The following is a 15,767-nucleotide window of genomic DNA, read 5'->3' as shown; positions in this document are numbered from 1 at the left end:
TTACTTGTGTGTGTAACATTATGCAAAATCCCATGTCATAGTAATAAGCGATTAATTAATGTCCAAGAACAAAGATATTGGATTAAAATTTCTACAGTAGTATTTATATATTCATAAAAAACATATTGAAATGGTTATCCTAGAATTTCAAACTCAAAATTTAGAACGTATAATTCCTACCGAAATAAATTTATGCATTTACCTCTGCATAGTAGCATTATTATGGACAAGTTCTGTTTCTTCATCGACCCTTTTCCTCCAGCTGAAAAATATCTGTACAACATAATTACATGACAATAGGCAGGAGCAAGCAAAGCAAAGGGTTATGAGTTATTACATTATAGTACTAAACTTATAGGAAGACAATAACTTGTCTTCATGAACTATGTCCAAACACCAATCTGTCTCCATCAATGGAAAAAACTCTTGACTGATTCATAAGTAGACCAGCAGATAGCAGCAGCAGGTGCATGAAACAACATCCTAGGAATCCAACCTCTCATCAGTCCTCTATACCCATCTTTCCTCTGGATGGTCCCAATCACATCCATAATCGAGCTACTTGAAAGCCGATCACACCCACACACGCCCTACCATCACCAAAAAAAACAATTAGGATCATCGACACATTAGTAAACATACTAGGTTGAGATTGTCCATTTGCAAACAAACCTGACACTGCAGCTGAGTCTTGACAACATCAAGAGGAGTGGTGACAACCGCAGCCAACGCCCCGGCAGCGCCACCAGCAGCCGCGTGCACCACCAAACTCTCGTCCTCTCCCTCCGCCATCAGGCCTCTCTTGGCAGCCTCGTACGTAGCAAAGTGGACGGCCGTAAAAGGCGCGTTCATCACCACAGTCGTCCGATAACTCGCGTAAAACGCCCCGAATCCCTCCTCCACCATAACCCTCTTCACACAGTCACAGACTCCCTTGTAAGGGCTTCCTTTAAGCTGGAGGCGCTGCTTCACCACGTCCATCGGCGTCAGCACCGCGTCGCTCGCCACGGTGGCGCAGACACCAGAGGCGGCGTGAGCGATGGGGCTGTTGGGAGTCCCTAAACTCTTGCAAGATTCGTAGACGGAGAAGTAGACGGCGTGAGCAGGGCCGGCGCCGAGGCCCATTGCGGCGATGCCGCGGTACAGGGCGGCGAGGCCCTCGAGTTTTAAGATGGAGGCGAGCGAGTGGCGGAGGGTGAGGGAGGAGGCTTTGGCGGTGGAGGTGATGGCCTGCATCCTGGTTTTGAGAGTGTCGACTGGGAACATGGCCATGTGCTCCACGGACCCGGCGATGGAGCCCGCGATCATGAACTGCCAGAACTCGAGGCCGTCGTGGACCGGTGGCGGCGCCGCGGTGGCTGCCATGGTGATGGAGGAGATGGGGAAAATGGTCACGGTTTTTAAAGGGTGAGAAGTAAGGATTAGTCATTGGAGATATATCGATCGCTTTCGAATTCTTGGGAGAGAGAATCAGGATTCAAGATATGTTTGCTTTACACGTCTTCATTTTAAGGAGAATTATTTAGCATAAACTAAAACAAACCATAGTAGCTTTTTCATCATAGAATATGGTGGATGAACTTTAACATGACAAATGAAACCAAATTCTAATGTAGTCCCTGCATGTACATGTCTCATTTTGCCATTTTAGGTTATCTACAATTAATTCTCCCATTTAACATTTTCTATACGTTAAGAGCTCTTCTTAGTACACATTAATCCTAGTGAAAGACGTGTGTTATTTTTATGGTTTGAGGAAGCCACCTTGAATTGAATCCTGTGTGTTTGAAGCCTAGAAACTTAATTAATCGTTTTGGTTGGCTAGGGCCGGATCTCGATAGTGGAATGAAATTAGTGAGGTTCCCTAGATTTTTTTCACTCTCACTTTGCACAGAAATATCATTCAGCTTATTTTAGTCCATACAAATCTTAACATGACATTTTTTTCTTTTTTTCACTAAACTTAAACTATAGATATGGTGAACTTTAACAAAGATTTCCAACAGACCTTTGTCCCACTTTTATTGAATATTGTATTCCTATTTTGACATTCCATTTCTATTGTAGGAGAGTTATTTTCATTTATGTCATATATCAATACATATAATTTCTCTTATAGTTTATTCTATGTTTTACTTTATTTGCTTCATTTAATTATCGTGTTATTTCTGCACCATCATTTCTTAATTTGTATCTCTATATAAAAGTAGAATCCATAAACCTTTTCAAATCCACAAAAAGTAAGACTACATTGGTGGAAGAAGAGGGTATTGATTTAGAATGTGAAAGCAGCGGAATCCGTTGATGTAGACAAGAAAAAAGGTTGATCACTGGCGGAGCCAGCATAGAACAAGGGGGTACAACTGTACCCCCAAGTTATTGTGTATGTAGTATAGTATTGATATTAGGATTACAAAAGCCATTGGTGGTGCGGTGGTTGATGTGTTACTTTCTCTAAGTAGTAGAGACCCGAGTTTGATACCTCCTTAGCTCCTTGTTTTTTCCATTTGTAGTTTATAATTCTACGTTCCTTCTTTTGTATACTTATTTACTTTTTCTATTTTCCTCAGTTGTTTTCCATTTGTAATTTATAATTCTATGTTCCCTATTTTTGTGCTCACTTGTTTTTTCCATTTGTAATTTATAATTCTATGTTCCCTACTTTTATATACTTATTTACCTCACTTGTTTTTCCATTTATAGTTTATAATTATATGTTCCCTACTTTTGTATACTTATTTACCTTTTCTATATTGTATACTAATTATGTTAACTTTGTTTTTTATGTTCGGTTCTTTTTAATATTTTGTGGTATTTTATATATACATGTATATAATTTATTTTACCTTGTTTATATTTTAAAATATTAATTTTTTATATGTTTGTATGTTTATTTAACATCTGATTTGTACCCACAATTTAAAATGTCTGGATCTGCCACCACTGAGGTTGATGCAAATAGAGACAAATAGAGATAGGGCATGTTCTATCCACACGCCTTTTCAGTTAGTGGTAATCTCACTACCAACAGCTCTCGATCGCCACCTTTATATTCCCATTTACTTCAAAAGAAAAATGGAATAAGTTTGTTTAATTCAACGTCGACGTGTGGAAAGGCATCTATGCATAGCTCGATTCATTTACGTTTTCTTCAAAAGAAAATAGGCATGCAGAGAATTTCATGTCCTCATTTCAAGATTAGATCCCATCATCCCATTCCTTTTTATCGCTAGCTACAGAGTGATCTGATTCTTCACGTCGAAAATTGCACTTGGATTGGCTTGTGGATCACTGGTATATTCAACTTTTTGAAAGAGCTGATTGAAAAGTGAAAAATAGAGAAGAGAATATATCTACATAGATTCGTGATAAACTTGTAATTCTTCCGAGTAATAATGATGTTTACATAGTGGTTCCGTTTCTATTCTGAATTGTTTTTGTATTAGTAGTATTTTGTTATTTGACATTTTTTTGTTCTAAAAAACTAAGACACTTTTAAATAATGCAAACTCACTTAGGTTATTAAATGACATTATTCTAAAAACGAGAGAGGATCAGAACCTTTGGAGGGTCAAGTGAGTTGCACCAAAGATTTTCTCTATTATTCTTTGGGCCATCCCGGCCCATTAATCTAATTTTCCGGGCTATTTTAGCGCTTCATATCTAAGCCCATTTCCACGAGTCCCACCACCCAAAAAAGAAACAACAATATATTATTTTGCAAGGTATATGGTACTACTATTACATACTCTGTATTTTTCTCCTTCAATATTTTTTATGCTAGTATAATTTTTCTCTATTTTATTCAGCTCCTCATTAATTTAAGAAATTGTATACGATTCCATTGAATTACTAAACACAAATTACAATCCCAAACTCTGGTATAAAAAGCGAAATAAAATACAAAGAAATGCAGTCTAAAAATAGGAAAAAACTAATCATGAACAATGGCATGAATCAAAATAGAAGCCTCCTCCGTAGCAGGAGCTGCATCATCTGCACCAGAGAAACACACAGTTTGAAGGTCTAGTGTGTGTGTGAAAAAATGAAATGGGAAAGGAAATAGGAGTAATTGAAGACAAAAGTACCAGAAAGCGGCGCAGGCAAATGAGACACGATGTTATCCATCAAACTAGCGCTACTTTCTGCCTCAGCCTCATCTGATTCTTGACTCGGATGAAAAATACCTGCAATCAAACCACTCAACACCCCTCCATTTTGATCTGAATCATCACCACAATTCTTCTTCTCTTCTTCTTCTTCTTCTTCTTTAGGATTACCAACAATGCTCTCTTCTTCTCTCTCCTTGTTTTGTTGGGAGAAAACTATGTCTGTGATATCTGTGGTGCCTTTTTCCATCTTTTCACACATTGAATTTTGTTGAGGAGAGGAGGCCAAAGGGAAATCAGGGTTTTATTGTTTGGACTTTGGAGAGAGTGGCAAGTGTTTCTGATAAAATAACATACCACTCCGTATCCAATGATGTTGGCGCACGTCACACTGTCTTGTTTTTCTGATAGGTCGGTTACTCGCACTCCAAGAATGTTGTGCTCTTATTTTATTTTATTTTATTTTTATTTTTATTTTTATTTTTACTTTTTAAAGTTTAGTGGTTTTTGTTTTTAACTCGTAATTATAAATATGATTTCCTTAACTTCACGAGTTAATCGTAATAATCTCATACCCCAAATTGTACCACGACTAAATTTTTTTATATATTATTAAAAATTAGATAATCCATAATTTATGAAAGATACTAATTTAAATTTAATGCTAAAATCTATCAGTACTACTGTGACCAAATTTATTCAATAAGATCTTATCTAAAGCAATCATAAACTTGTTATTTTCTCAACATATCATCAATATTTTCCTAGGATCCATCAAAATGTAGAATGGGAATTCTCAATAGAAATGTAAATATAAATATCAAACAAAATGAAATTAGAAATGAATTATGTACTCCCCCCCAAACTTACAATCAAGAATGAAATAAAAAATGAAACAAAAGACGATATTGCAATATTAACCCATCGATGAACAAGTATGCTGAAGAGCACAAAAGATGTGAGATATTCAACAAATTCAAGACAAGTCAGTGCTATCTTTGCAAGTTCAAAACTTGTGCTCTATCATCAAGAATTTACAGTATTCCTCAACCTAAAATCTCTTCTACTTAGCTACTACATGATCAGCGTAGATCCACAATATCTTGACTCACCGTTGCTAAGGAAGAAACAAACTTCAGAGGGAGAAAGTAAGCACAGAGAATCAACGATGAGTGGGAACTTAACTGAGAGCAGGAAAGCAATGGCAGTACATAGCTAGCTTTGTTATCGACTCTCCAGTTTTCTCCGCTCCTCCTTTTCTTTCTTTTCGGCAGCCCTCTTAGCTTTTCTTCTTTCAGCTTTCTGAGCAGCATCAGCTTGGACTTTTTCCATGATCTGGTCGAAACCTGGGATTGTCTTCTCCAGTTTTTGGTACGTTTGAACACTCAGATTGTGGAATATCTCAAAAAGTCTCTGCATTGGTTCAGGGTTTAGAATTCAAGGTTTAGGTGCAAAATAAACGGGATGCTAGATAGACGGGTGGAACTTACCATGACATCTTTGTTCCATTCAGCAATGTATGGTGGTCCAGTTGTGTACGATCCGAGAGGCACACGGTGCCATTTACCACCAAAAACAATATGTTCCATGGCCTGTTCGATGCTGAGAACCTCCCATGGCCTCAACCCGGGGATAACTTTAGCCAATTCTCGTCTGCCCAAAAAAGGAAATCAACTTACTAATGCTATTGCAAGAAATAAAATCCGCCATAAAATGCAAAAAAAAAAGGTACCTAAGATCTTTCGGAATATATTTATTAGGCATATGGTCTTCTTCAAGAAGAGTTGTCATCTCAGAGCCACTGGCCCATAAAAACAGAGCATGGCTTGGGATTCTGACACCAGGCCAAACACCATTGTTAGCCTCTAGAACAGCCAAATCACGCCTTTTGCTCTCGTATGCTTCGTCTTGCAGCTGCTTGTAAGTTTTTTTTTCATGCCCCTTGAGAGGAACCCATGGACGAATTCCTTTTTGTAACTTATGAATAGCAGCTGTAGCAGCAGCACCTAATCTAACTGGAAATCAAGCCACACATAGCCAATTAGAGAGTAAGTCTCTATAGACGAACTTTCATGACATTTTTATTCACATAGCCAATTGGTAACTTACTAGCTTTGGTAAAAAGTTTGAGACATTATGTTTTAACATATCACATGTCATTTTAGCCCTTTCATACATTACTATTTAACTATTAAACCATGGTTCTATGGTGAAGGAGCTAACTACGTATTTTTATTTGAAGAATTAGAATAGCACTATGCACTAAAAGTAAATGATAGTGATATAGTACAACATAAAGATTAGCACTGCTCATCCAGAATTCAGCAGATATTTAATAAACTCAACAGTTGGAAACTAGAGATAATGTTGCAGGTAGGAATCACGAACCTTCCCAAGTAGCAATCGCACGCTCGAGACCATAGACCATGCTAATAGGCGCCCATTCATCCAGATCATCACCCCAGATAAAAGTATCCTTGTCAATTATCCCCGCACCCCAAGCTGTTTTCAGCTGTATCAGTTCCATTGGTCCCCTTGAACGACCCAATCGGTCCTTATAGTACCACCCACCAGTTTTCATGATAACTAAGATAAGAAAAATATAAACCCATTATTTTAGTGAACGATAGACTTGTAGCATGTAGCCTGATACCAATTTATCAAACAATCCTCTCAAATGAAAGAAAAGAATGCGAAAAAAGAATAAGAGAGAATACGGTTGTCAGAAGAAAACAAACAAATGATGAAAATTACATCCAAAGTAAAAAAACACTGACCATGCTCATTTAGCTTAATAAAAGATGATTTCCAAGTTCTAACATAGACTTGCTTGCATTACCACTCAATTTTTTCAATTCAGCTTTACAAATTTATGCTATGATACATCAACAATTGGCTAAAGAAATCATCTAATATTTAAAAATTTCCCAAAAAGGGCTAAAGAAATTACCTAAAATCCAACCAATTCTCAAACAGAACATACACACAGCTTACTGTCTCTTTTAGAAAATGGCATACCCAACATCCACGAATTGCCACAATTGAGATACGAAAACAGCCAAAGTGAGTGCAATATAGATAACTTTCTACTTACAGTCATAGTAGCGCCTCTCCAGTGCTTTATAACCTATAGCCTGAGCAACATCAATTGGCCTACCCGGTGGGTATGGCCGTTGCCTGAACCCCCAAAGTCCAAAGAAGAACTGCCTAGCAAAATCCCAGAATTTATCATCCGACTCCTGCCTAGTTTTTATAGCTTTCCTTGGCATTGGCCTCCCGTCCAGCCCAATCACATTGGGCACTGCCTTTACAATCACAACGAATTACAAATTACGACAGATACTATGTAAAACTCCAACAAGAAACCGTATCGTTTACCTCAATACCTTTCAGTTAAAATCCCCCTCCAACTTCAATTGAAACCATAACTCCACCAATAAACACACTAATTTTGATGACAGGGTAATACATATACAACCAATAGCATGTAAGGTGTTAAAAAGTACTCCATGCTACACCTTCTATCATTACACCAAATATAGCAACCAAACCACCATTAAAAACAATCCACGTTGAAAAATAACCAGCTTTTAGCAAAAGAAATTTTTTCAAAATCTATCACTTTAACAATAACAAATCACCAATTCGAGAATGCACAATCAATGCTACGTCTTACTATTAATTGAGTCCAATTTCTTTCTTCCATTCTCACACAGCCACACACACCATTACTAAACCAATCCCTAATAAGAACTACGGCTACTAGAAAGCCTACAAAAACACAATTAAAAATAATTACCTGCCAATATTTCTTATCCTCTTTCTTGTAGGGAACTGAATTCTCCTGCAGCTCCAGCTCATTAATTTTATCAGCAATCTCCTCAGCTCGGGTCAAGAACTGCACAACCGGGCTGCTCTGGAACTCAGCCCACCAGAGCTCATTCTCTTCAATCTCTTCCTGGGTCGGGTTCTCCTTCTTCTCAACAATCGGGTCTTCCTGCAAAATCTTCTCCACCTCAGGCCTATGTCGATAATCAGGCAAGTTCTCGCACTCCCAGTAGAACTGCTCCAGCATTTGCGTGTACTTCCCGGGCTTCTCATCGGCCTCGGGCTGCGCTTTCTTCGGAAATGGATTCGAAATAGCGGCGAAGTTTGGGGTTCTCCCCTGCGGTTTGAAGAGCGAGGAAACGAGGTTGATTGATGGAATTGGGAACTTAGGTGGGGATTTGAACCAGTTGTCACCGAACGGATTGAAATTTATCGACGCCATTAACGCAGTACTTCGAATGAAGAAAAAAGAAGAAATGCAGAGAGAGTTTCACCGAGCTGCGAAATTGGACGAGGCCTGAGGGGATTGAGGAAGGAGGCTATCTCTCTGAGGGGATTGAGGAAGGAGGCTATCTCTCCAGTTAGTTTCCTACGGATATCTTCATTTTCACTTAGTTAAAAATAAAACCCTCTCAAAAAAAGGGTTTTGTTCTGCACGATTCTAAACCGGCGGCATATCCAAGAGATTGTTGAGCTCAGTTAAATAAATGGGCTCCAGCCCAATTATATTTTTATTTTGGCCCAATTAATCAATAGCCCACTAAGTGGCCCACTTCTTGACCATTCAATACAACAAGTCATAGGACAAATTGCCGAATAAATTATAGAAAAATGATTAAATTCTGGTCTATCTCATACTTTTCAAATATGATAAATAAATCAGAAAGATGAAATTTTATCAGTTATCATATCCTTCCATTTTTTGATGAATTACACGGTGATGTGGCAACCGATTTAAAACAAGTAGACAAAACGTCGTTTCACACTTAATTAGACGTAGATGTTTTGCCCAACGTTGTTTTATCCATGTGTCAAGGGCTTAATTTACCGGAAAATGGAAGGATGAGATATCATATAAACCGATTGTAGTCCAATTTTATGTCTTATTTAGATGAAAAGTATGTGGGACAATGATAATTCGGAATGCTCTGAAAATTAGGATTTACGCCCTGCAATAATTTTAAAGACCAATACAGCATCTTTGTAAATAATTACTACTCCCTCCGTCTCATAATAGATGTCACACTTGAAAGATGGCACATGATTTTATGAGATGTTATTTTGTGTATTAAGTAGTGAGAAAAAATATAATTTTATAATTGATGTGAGAGGAAACTTTTTCCAAAAGAGGAAATGTGACATATTTTATGGGACAAACTAAAAAGGAAAGTGTGACATCTACTTTGGGATGGAGGGAGTATGAATTTATGGATTAGTTAGGATCCTAAATAAAATACTGACATTTATATTTGGCATTAAGGCACTTGAGAAAATCATAAGTATCAGCTACGAAATTTTTGCCATTCTGATAGGTTCGATTTTGACCCACAGAAATTAATGTCCATTATATTACTCACCTACTCAACAGGCCCTCGTAATTATAGTAATCAAGGAGGGAGGGGAGAGAGAGAGAGAGGATCTGGAAAAGAAAAAAGTGACAAAGTAGAGTTCATAGGAACAAGCAATTCTTGTTTGATGCATTCTTGGTGATGAAGGAAGAATCATAACTGCATAATAACCCACTTCTCAGCAGCTCATTGTTTCAGTTACTGAGAAGAAGACAAAATGGGTTGTGAAAAACTATTAGTTCTGACATTTTTGGTTGCAGCAGCTCATGCATCAGTAGACAGCATGCAAATGCAACCAGTAATGGCTTCTTCATCAGACAACAAAGTGAACTTGTCTGTATACTACGAATCTCTGTGCCCCTACTGTGCCAATTTCATGGTCAATCATCTCCTCAAGATTTTTCAGACAGATCTCATCAACATAGTCAATCTCAGACTCATCCCTTGGGGCAACACTCAGATTCAATCCAATGATACTTGGATTTGCCAGGTCCCTCCCCCTCACTCTATCTCTCTCTATCTCTTGCTATGGAGAACTGGTTTTCTAACCTCGGTGTTATTGCTCTGCAGCATGGTGTGGACGAATGTCGGCTGGATGTGATAGAGGCTTGCGCCATCAATTCCTGGCCTAAAGTGGTACTATAAGATTGACATTCATCTATGTACTGTAAATATTTATGTAGATTGTTGCTCTACAAACGATTAATCTATCGCAGGAGACACATTTCAAGTTTATATACTGCGTGGAGCGACTGCATTTGATGGACAAGCACACTCAGTGGCAATCATGCTATGGTGCAAATAATTTGGATCAAACGCCCGTAAACAATTGCTATAATAATGGCCTTGGTTTTCAGGTTAGTTTACATGCTTCACTATTGTGGGAAACTAAGTTATTTTTTATCCCAACAACAGTAGCATAATGCTTCATGTTTTCTACACTATCCAGCTTGAGATGGCATATGCTTATGAAACGACTAAGCTCAATCCTCGTCACAGATTCGTGCCATGGGTTGTTGTCAACAATATTCCTCTTCAAGAAGTAAGTCTCTCTCACTCTCTCTATACTTAGATATAAGTACAAGAGTGAGCCATACCTTGTTTTCATGGATGCAGGATTTTGAGAACTTCATAGGATATGTTTGCAGAGCTTACAGAGGAAACAAGGTGCCCAAAGCTTGTGCTCATTAACACAAGGTTTAAAAGAATCTGCAGTATTCTGAAGATTCAAGAAACTTTAAAATAACTTCAGTTTTCCAATATGTAATAGTTTCTGTACCTCGACAGCTTCGCTGTAGAAGCATGTTGTAATAATAGGTAGTACCTGTTTTGAACCACAAATGTACAAGTAAATTTTGCTGCTTAATTTTCAATAAGCAATCTCCAAGTCATCCTCAGTTAAGTACAAACAAGTTATAACCATAAATCGTTGCGATTCCTGCTTAGCAAAAGACTAAATAATTGCATATATGCACTACAAGCAAATACATTGCATACTCAGTATCATGCCAAGTTTATCATCTTCCAGATACTATTGCAAGTATCGAAGGTTGTGGCCGTTGATGGATCAAACTCGAACTTCTCAACCACTTTTCTGTCTCTCTCCACGATATCTACAATATTTGAGGTGAAGGAAAAATCCATGGAATGATAAGGAATGTTGAGCACATAAACAAATGTGTAAAATAAATCAAAATGCTTAAGAACTATCAATAGTGGCTATTCTAGAAATTGCACTACTCAAAGTAAGAAGGATACGGCCTGATATTCTGGAGGGATTGTCCAGGTATGGTATCGTATTTGTGACAGAAGCATACATTGAAAGCTTCATCCTGCATGATCAAAGGAAATTGTATAGGTTGTCAAATCAGAGCATCCATGATTAGCTCTTCCTCCAATATAAAACCAAGAAAGATTTGAAACCAACAGCACAAAACAAATAAATAGAAGAAATGCATTCACAAAAACTTGTAATGTGGAGCATACGTAGTTGCTCAATTCATCAAGTTGCAGTAAAGTTCTCTATGAAGTTTTCAGAATATGAGCAACGGAAACAAGGTGCCCAAAGCTTGTTCAGGAGATGCATCTTTGTTTTTGGATTTATGAGATCCACTGTTTTCTTTGGATGCGAACATTATCGTGTTTCTTCGATGAATAGAACAATTTTGTAAGTTCAGAATATGAGCAATGAATACAAAGGTCGATCAAAACGACCCACTCATCTCCAGCACCCAAACCAAGGTTAAACACAAGTCATTCTTAATAGCATGAGATAGGCACCGATTATGGCATATATGCAAAATGCTCAGGTGTTCGTGACTTACTGATCTCTCACTTGATCTTGATCAAGCTTCTTTATAGTTTGTCTTTGTTCTTCCACAGTCTCCCTCTTATGCTCTAAATCATCAATTTCATTAACTATTTCTGTGTATATTGAATAGGAATTGTTAGCCAATGCAATATGAGATAAGTATGATTCGAATGTATAAATTTATAAAATACATATCTAAGCTCCTCTCTGAGCTGGCGTTCTAGATTTTGTTCCTCTTCCAACTCTTTCTGGAGTGAGTCAAGTTCCGCATCAGCAATGCTCTCAGCTGCTGCAGCTGCTGCTTTCTGCTTGCAAGTATGAATCTTCTGTTCATAATCTAAAGAACAAGAACCAAATATCAGAGGCAGGCTTGACAAATTCCAAAATAATTTTGACGGAAACACTATGCATTTGAAGCAAGGTCACATCATTTTGCATCTCAGGATCTCATTGAGAGGCAAGCATAATAAAATTTAATAGAGATTAGTAGTACAAAATAACAGAGGCATCCGATCTCAATCCAAAATAACAACCTTTAAAGTCATACACCAATGTTTCTAATTGTTAAAAAAAAAAACATTAATGATTTTTTTCACTTATGACGAGCTAATCAACCGAAATTTCTGCAAACATCCATATGGAAGAGCGACAGACTGAACATAGTTCGCAATTATTAAATGAGACATTGCATATCCCAATAAAACCATCGATTAAAGGATTAATCGAATGTAAAAATATGTATATCATCGTGAGCGACAGAATTTGAACCTTCGATGAATTTCTGAACTTCATTGAAGTCTTTGTCACATTGGGATTGAAGGGCACTGGTTTGGCGGAGAAATTGCCTGAGATTTGCAACGTCCTTCTCTTCTTTCAGCACTTCTATCAAGTTGTTGCTGTAGTTCATCAAGTCTTCCATTTTCATTGTTGTTGATACCTCCCCCATTGCTGCTTGCTGTCGGAGAACTAGGGTTCCAGATTATCAATTGTTGGTGACACCAGAACGTATGATATAAATTGACCGAATTTACTAAGATCTGGGCATGTTATCGTGAAGTGAATCGAGATCTGGTTGGGGAAGTATTTGAGAATTAGATTGACAGAGGAGGAGCGGGAAAATTCTTCAAGGATTTCGAAATTAGGGCCAAATAGAAAATTTTCCAGATTTGTGATTTGAATTCAAGTGACTCATACGCTCCATATAATCATTAGTTAGTATATATATTTATATTGCTCTGTAATCAATAGGTCAATATGTCCGAGTGGTTAAGGAGACAGACTCGAAATCTGTTGGGCTTTGCCTGCGCAGGTTCGAATCCTGCTGTTGACGATTGAATTTTTGATAAAACATTATAAATAATGTTCATAAGTAATCTTTTTATTGCTAATATATCTTAAAAAATTAAGACTATAATATTTGTCATGAATTAAGAGTAAATAGCTTAGCCTTACAAGAAACTTTTTCAAGAAAATGATTCACTATCATGTAAAATTAGAGTGGAAATAGTGAAAATATATGTGTTCCATAATCGGATTGTAATATATACAAAACTTATTACTAGTGCCGAACTATCGAACTAACAAATACTAGTTTAATATTTGATCATTTACTTCAATGAAGTAAAATGAGAGCTCCGTACAAAATGAACTAAAACGGACTAAAAATGTTCTGAAATGAACTAAAATTAATTAAAAATGAAGGGTTCGTAAATTAGTTCGACATTGATTATAAATTTATAGTCCTTCCACACCAATTACCCATAAAATGCACTATTTTAAGGAGAAATATTCTAATGGGGTTACCATTTAATACAGGCTACGGATCTGAAATAATTAAATACCATAGTAAATTGTCACATGAGTAAGTTCATAAATTTAATTTAGTCTAATTTTCAGTTGCATTCTTTATGATTGTTCATAAGTTCTAGATCCAAATAAAAACATTAGTTGAATTTTTAACTATTAAGTTACGCTTCATCATCATCAATTTATATTTTTTATGCACGTTATATTTGGACAATTGGTCCTTTTGAGCATTTGAACATCTCTGGATCAAAGGGTTTATTTCGAAATTGGTCATTTTGGCTATTTTTTATCCGAAAATGCCCTTTTGAGCATTTGGACAATTTCGTCTTTTCACATTTTAACTATTTTAATATGATATTAGTTGATGTACTGATATTATTTTAAAATTATTTTTAAATTTGGATATATTAGCACACTTAACTGCAAAGTGCAAAGTTTGGGAGCGAAGTCATGCAAATAAGTCCAACATAAACAACCAATGTGATGCTAGCAACCCTTTTCGACTCCATTTTCTAGAATTTTTTTATTTTGAACCTGATTGATAAAATTTGTCATTGGGTATGCCTTTTTATAGCACATTTTTTGGGTATAAATTTAAATGTTGGGAATGATTATTGACATAAATGCAATTTTTGTTATATTCGTTTGGTATTTTGATATTATTTGCTGTTTAGTTTTGATGGGTTCATGTTATGAGATTTGATCTCCTGGGCGACGTTATATGGGCGATATTTAGGTGACTGTAATAACTTATTTATTTATTTATTTATTAATCATAATGTTTTCTCTACCATGTAAATGTAATTTCATCTCTATCAAGGATCCACGGCCGTGAACAAACCTATCTACATATTCTCAAGTCTGGACAATACCTGCATCACAAATTTTTCGATTCATCTTTAAATACTCCCAAAACTTCATCCTTGTGATCTGTGGACTTTTATAACTCCCGCATCAATTTTTTTTTGATTGATTTCAAGTTTGGGCGGTGGCTAAACAAAAATGAAAATCCCCAACGCCCATAAATCGAAAAAGGGATAAGTGGATATAAGAAATTTGTTGTCACGCTCTGCAATTTTTCTGAAATTTTAGGAGAAGGAAGATAGTGGAAGGGGTTTTACATCTCGTGCTCTGCAATTTTATGATTTCTGAAATTTTGGAAGAAACAAGATATCAGAAGCTGAAATGTACTAAGGAATTTCAATTTGGAGAATGAAATCATGAAAGACGGAATTATTGGGTTATGCGTAATGTTGATGGAGAGTTAAAAAAAAAGAGCACTTGAGCGAAACTGTAGAGAGAAGATGAATTTTAGATCTGGGAATTGTTTTTGACAGACTTGAGTAAATGGTGAAGATGTAAGTGCGTTATAGAGAGAATTTTAAGAATACTAAATTAAAAAAATATTATTCCTGTGGCAGTCGCCTCTATATCGCCTCGCCCATATATCATCGCCCAGGAGATCAAATCTCTTCATGTTATATGCATGATCTATTCAATTGATCTGCACACCTCATATTAGAAACCAAACTTACCAAAGATTACAATTAAATTATGATATAAAGAAAATAGTTATAATTAATAGGCAAAAACTTCCATTGACTCGTGATGCCATCAATTAGTACTCCCTCTGTCCCACTCAAGATGACCACGTTCTTAAGTAACATAAGATTTTAGGACGAAGGGATTACTCCCTCCATTCCAAGGAAGATGTGATCATCTTGAATAGGACGAAGGGATTACTCCCTCCATTCCAAGGAAGATGACCCCTTCTTGGGACTAGTTATAATTAATAGGCAGAAACTTCCATTGACCTGCGCTGCCATTAATTAGTACTCTCTCCATTTCAAGGAAAATGACCATTTCTTGGGACGACATTAGATTTTATGTATGCTAATTTTAAAATGTTTAAAAAAGGAGAGAGAAAGTTGTTTGGTGTTTAAAAATAGGAAAGATGAATAAAGTAAGAGAGAAAAAAAAGTTGTTGATGTTTAAAAGTAAGATATATGCAAAAAGTAAGAGATAGAAAAGATTGTTGGGTGTTTAAAAGTATGAGTGATGAATAAGGTAAGAAAGAGAAAAAGTAATTGAGTATTTTAAATATTTCCTAAATAAGAAAGATGTCATCTTAATTGAGACGAACGA

The 15,767-nt window shown here is 36.5% G+C and overlaps 5 protein-coding genes and 1 non-coding gene across 8 annotated transcripts; 2 read left to right on the top strand and 4 right to left on the bottom strand.

The window, feature by feature from the left end:
• Positions 1–173: 173 nt before the first annotated feature.
• Positions 174–1,383, bottom strand: LOC121794749 (mitoferrin-like). Of its 3 annotated transcripts, none has more exons than XR_006049348.1 (3): positions 673–1,383; positions 338–590; positions 174–273 (listed from the first exon to the last, which is right to left on the bottom strand). XR_006049348.1 is itself a non-coding variant. In XM_042193079.1 (2 exons), the coding sequence occupies exons 1-2, from the start codon at positions 1,363–1,365 to the stop codon at positions 411–413; spliced, it is 873 nt and encodes a 290-aa protein (XP_042049013.1). In that variant the 5' UTR covers positions 1,366–1,383; the 3' UTR covers positions 174–410. The 3 variants fall into 3 exon arrangements, 1 of the variants encoding a protein (XP_042049013.1); XR_006049349.1 differs by having other exon boundaries at positions 174–262; XM_042193079.1 differs by having other exon boundaries at positions 174–590.
• Positions 1,384–3,820: 2,437 nt separating this feature from the next.
• Positions 3,821–4,894, bottom strand: LOC121810063. The gene is made up of 2 exons (XM_042210962.1): positions 4,089–4,894; positions 3,821–3,996 (listed from the first exon to the last, which is right to left on the bottom strand). The coding sequence occupies exons 1-2, from the start codon at positions 4,369–4,371 to the stop codon at positions 3,935–3,937; spliced, it is 345 nt and encodes a 114-aa protein (XP_042066896.1). The 5' UTR covers positions 4,372–4,894; the 3' UTR covers positions 3,821–3,934.
• Positions 4,895–5,015: 121 nt separating this feature from the next.
• On the bottom strand, positions 5,016–8,552 carry LOC121810054 (protein TIC 56, chloroplastic-like). The gene is made up of 6 exons (XM_042210950.1): positions 7,909–8,552; positions 7,204–7,414; positions 6,498–6,695; positions 5,842–6,124; positions 5,600–5,762; positions 5,016–5,522 (listed from the first exon to the last, which is right to left on the bottom strand). Exons 1-6 carry the CDS (start codon positions 8,377–8,379, stop codon positions 5,334–5,336), a joined length of 1,515 nt encoding a protein of 504 aa, XP_042066884.1. The 5' UTR covers positions 8,380–8,552; the 3' UTR covers positions 5,016–5,333.
• A 992-nt stretch (positions 8,553–9,544) lies between these two features.
• Positions 9,545–10,914, top strand: LOC121794738 (gamma-interferon-responsive lysosomal thiol protein-like). The gene is made up of 5 exons (XM_042193056.1): positions 9,545–9,995; positions 10,076–10,141; positions 10,222–10,362; positions 10,455–10,547; positions 10,622–10,914. The coding sequence occupies exons 1-5, from the start codon at positions 9,723–9,725 to the stop codon at positions 10,694–10,696; spliced, it is 648 nt and encodes a 215-aa protein (XP_042048990.1). The 5' UTR covers positions 9,545–9,722; the 3' UTR covers positions 10,697–10,914.
• Positions 10,849–12,994, bottom strand: LOC121794741 (kinetochore protein SPC24 homolog). The gene is made up of 5 exons (XM_042193070.1): positions 12,585–12,994; positions 12,012–12,153; positions 11,830–11,931; positions 11,264–11,337; positions 10,849–11,118 (listed from the first exon to the last, which is right to left on the bottom strand). Exons 1-5 carry the CDS (start codon positions 12,760–12,762, stop codon positions 11,009–11,011), a joined length of 606 nt encoding a protein of 201 aa, XP_042049004.1. The 5' UTR covers positions 12,763–12,994; the 3' UTR covers positions 10,849–11,008.
• A 70-nt stretch (positions 12,995–13,064) lies between these two features.
• Positions 13,065–13,146, top strand: TRNAS-CGA. The gene has a single exon. It is a non-coding gene; the product is annotated as a tRNA-Ser (tRNA).
• Positions 13,147–15,767: the final 2,621 nt, after the last annotated feature.

Source organism: Salvia splendens, chromosome 1 (genome assembly GCF_004379255.2).
Source record: "Salvia splendens isolate huo1 chromosome 1, SspV2, whole genome shotgun sequence".
NCBI classification, from domain to species: domain Eukaryota; kingdom Viridiplantae; phylum Streptophyta; class Magnoliopsida; order Lamiales; family Lamiaceae; genus Salvia; species Salvia splendens.
Note: the sequence above shows the minus strand (reverse complement) of the source record. Positions and strands in the feature narration are given on the sequence as shown.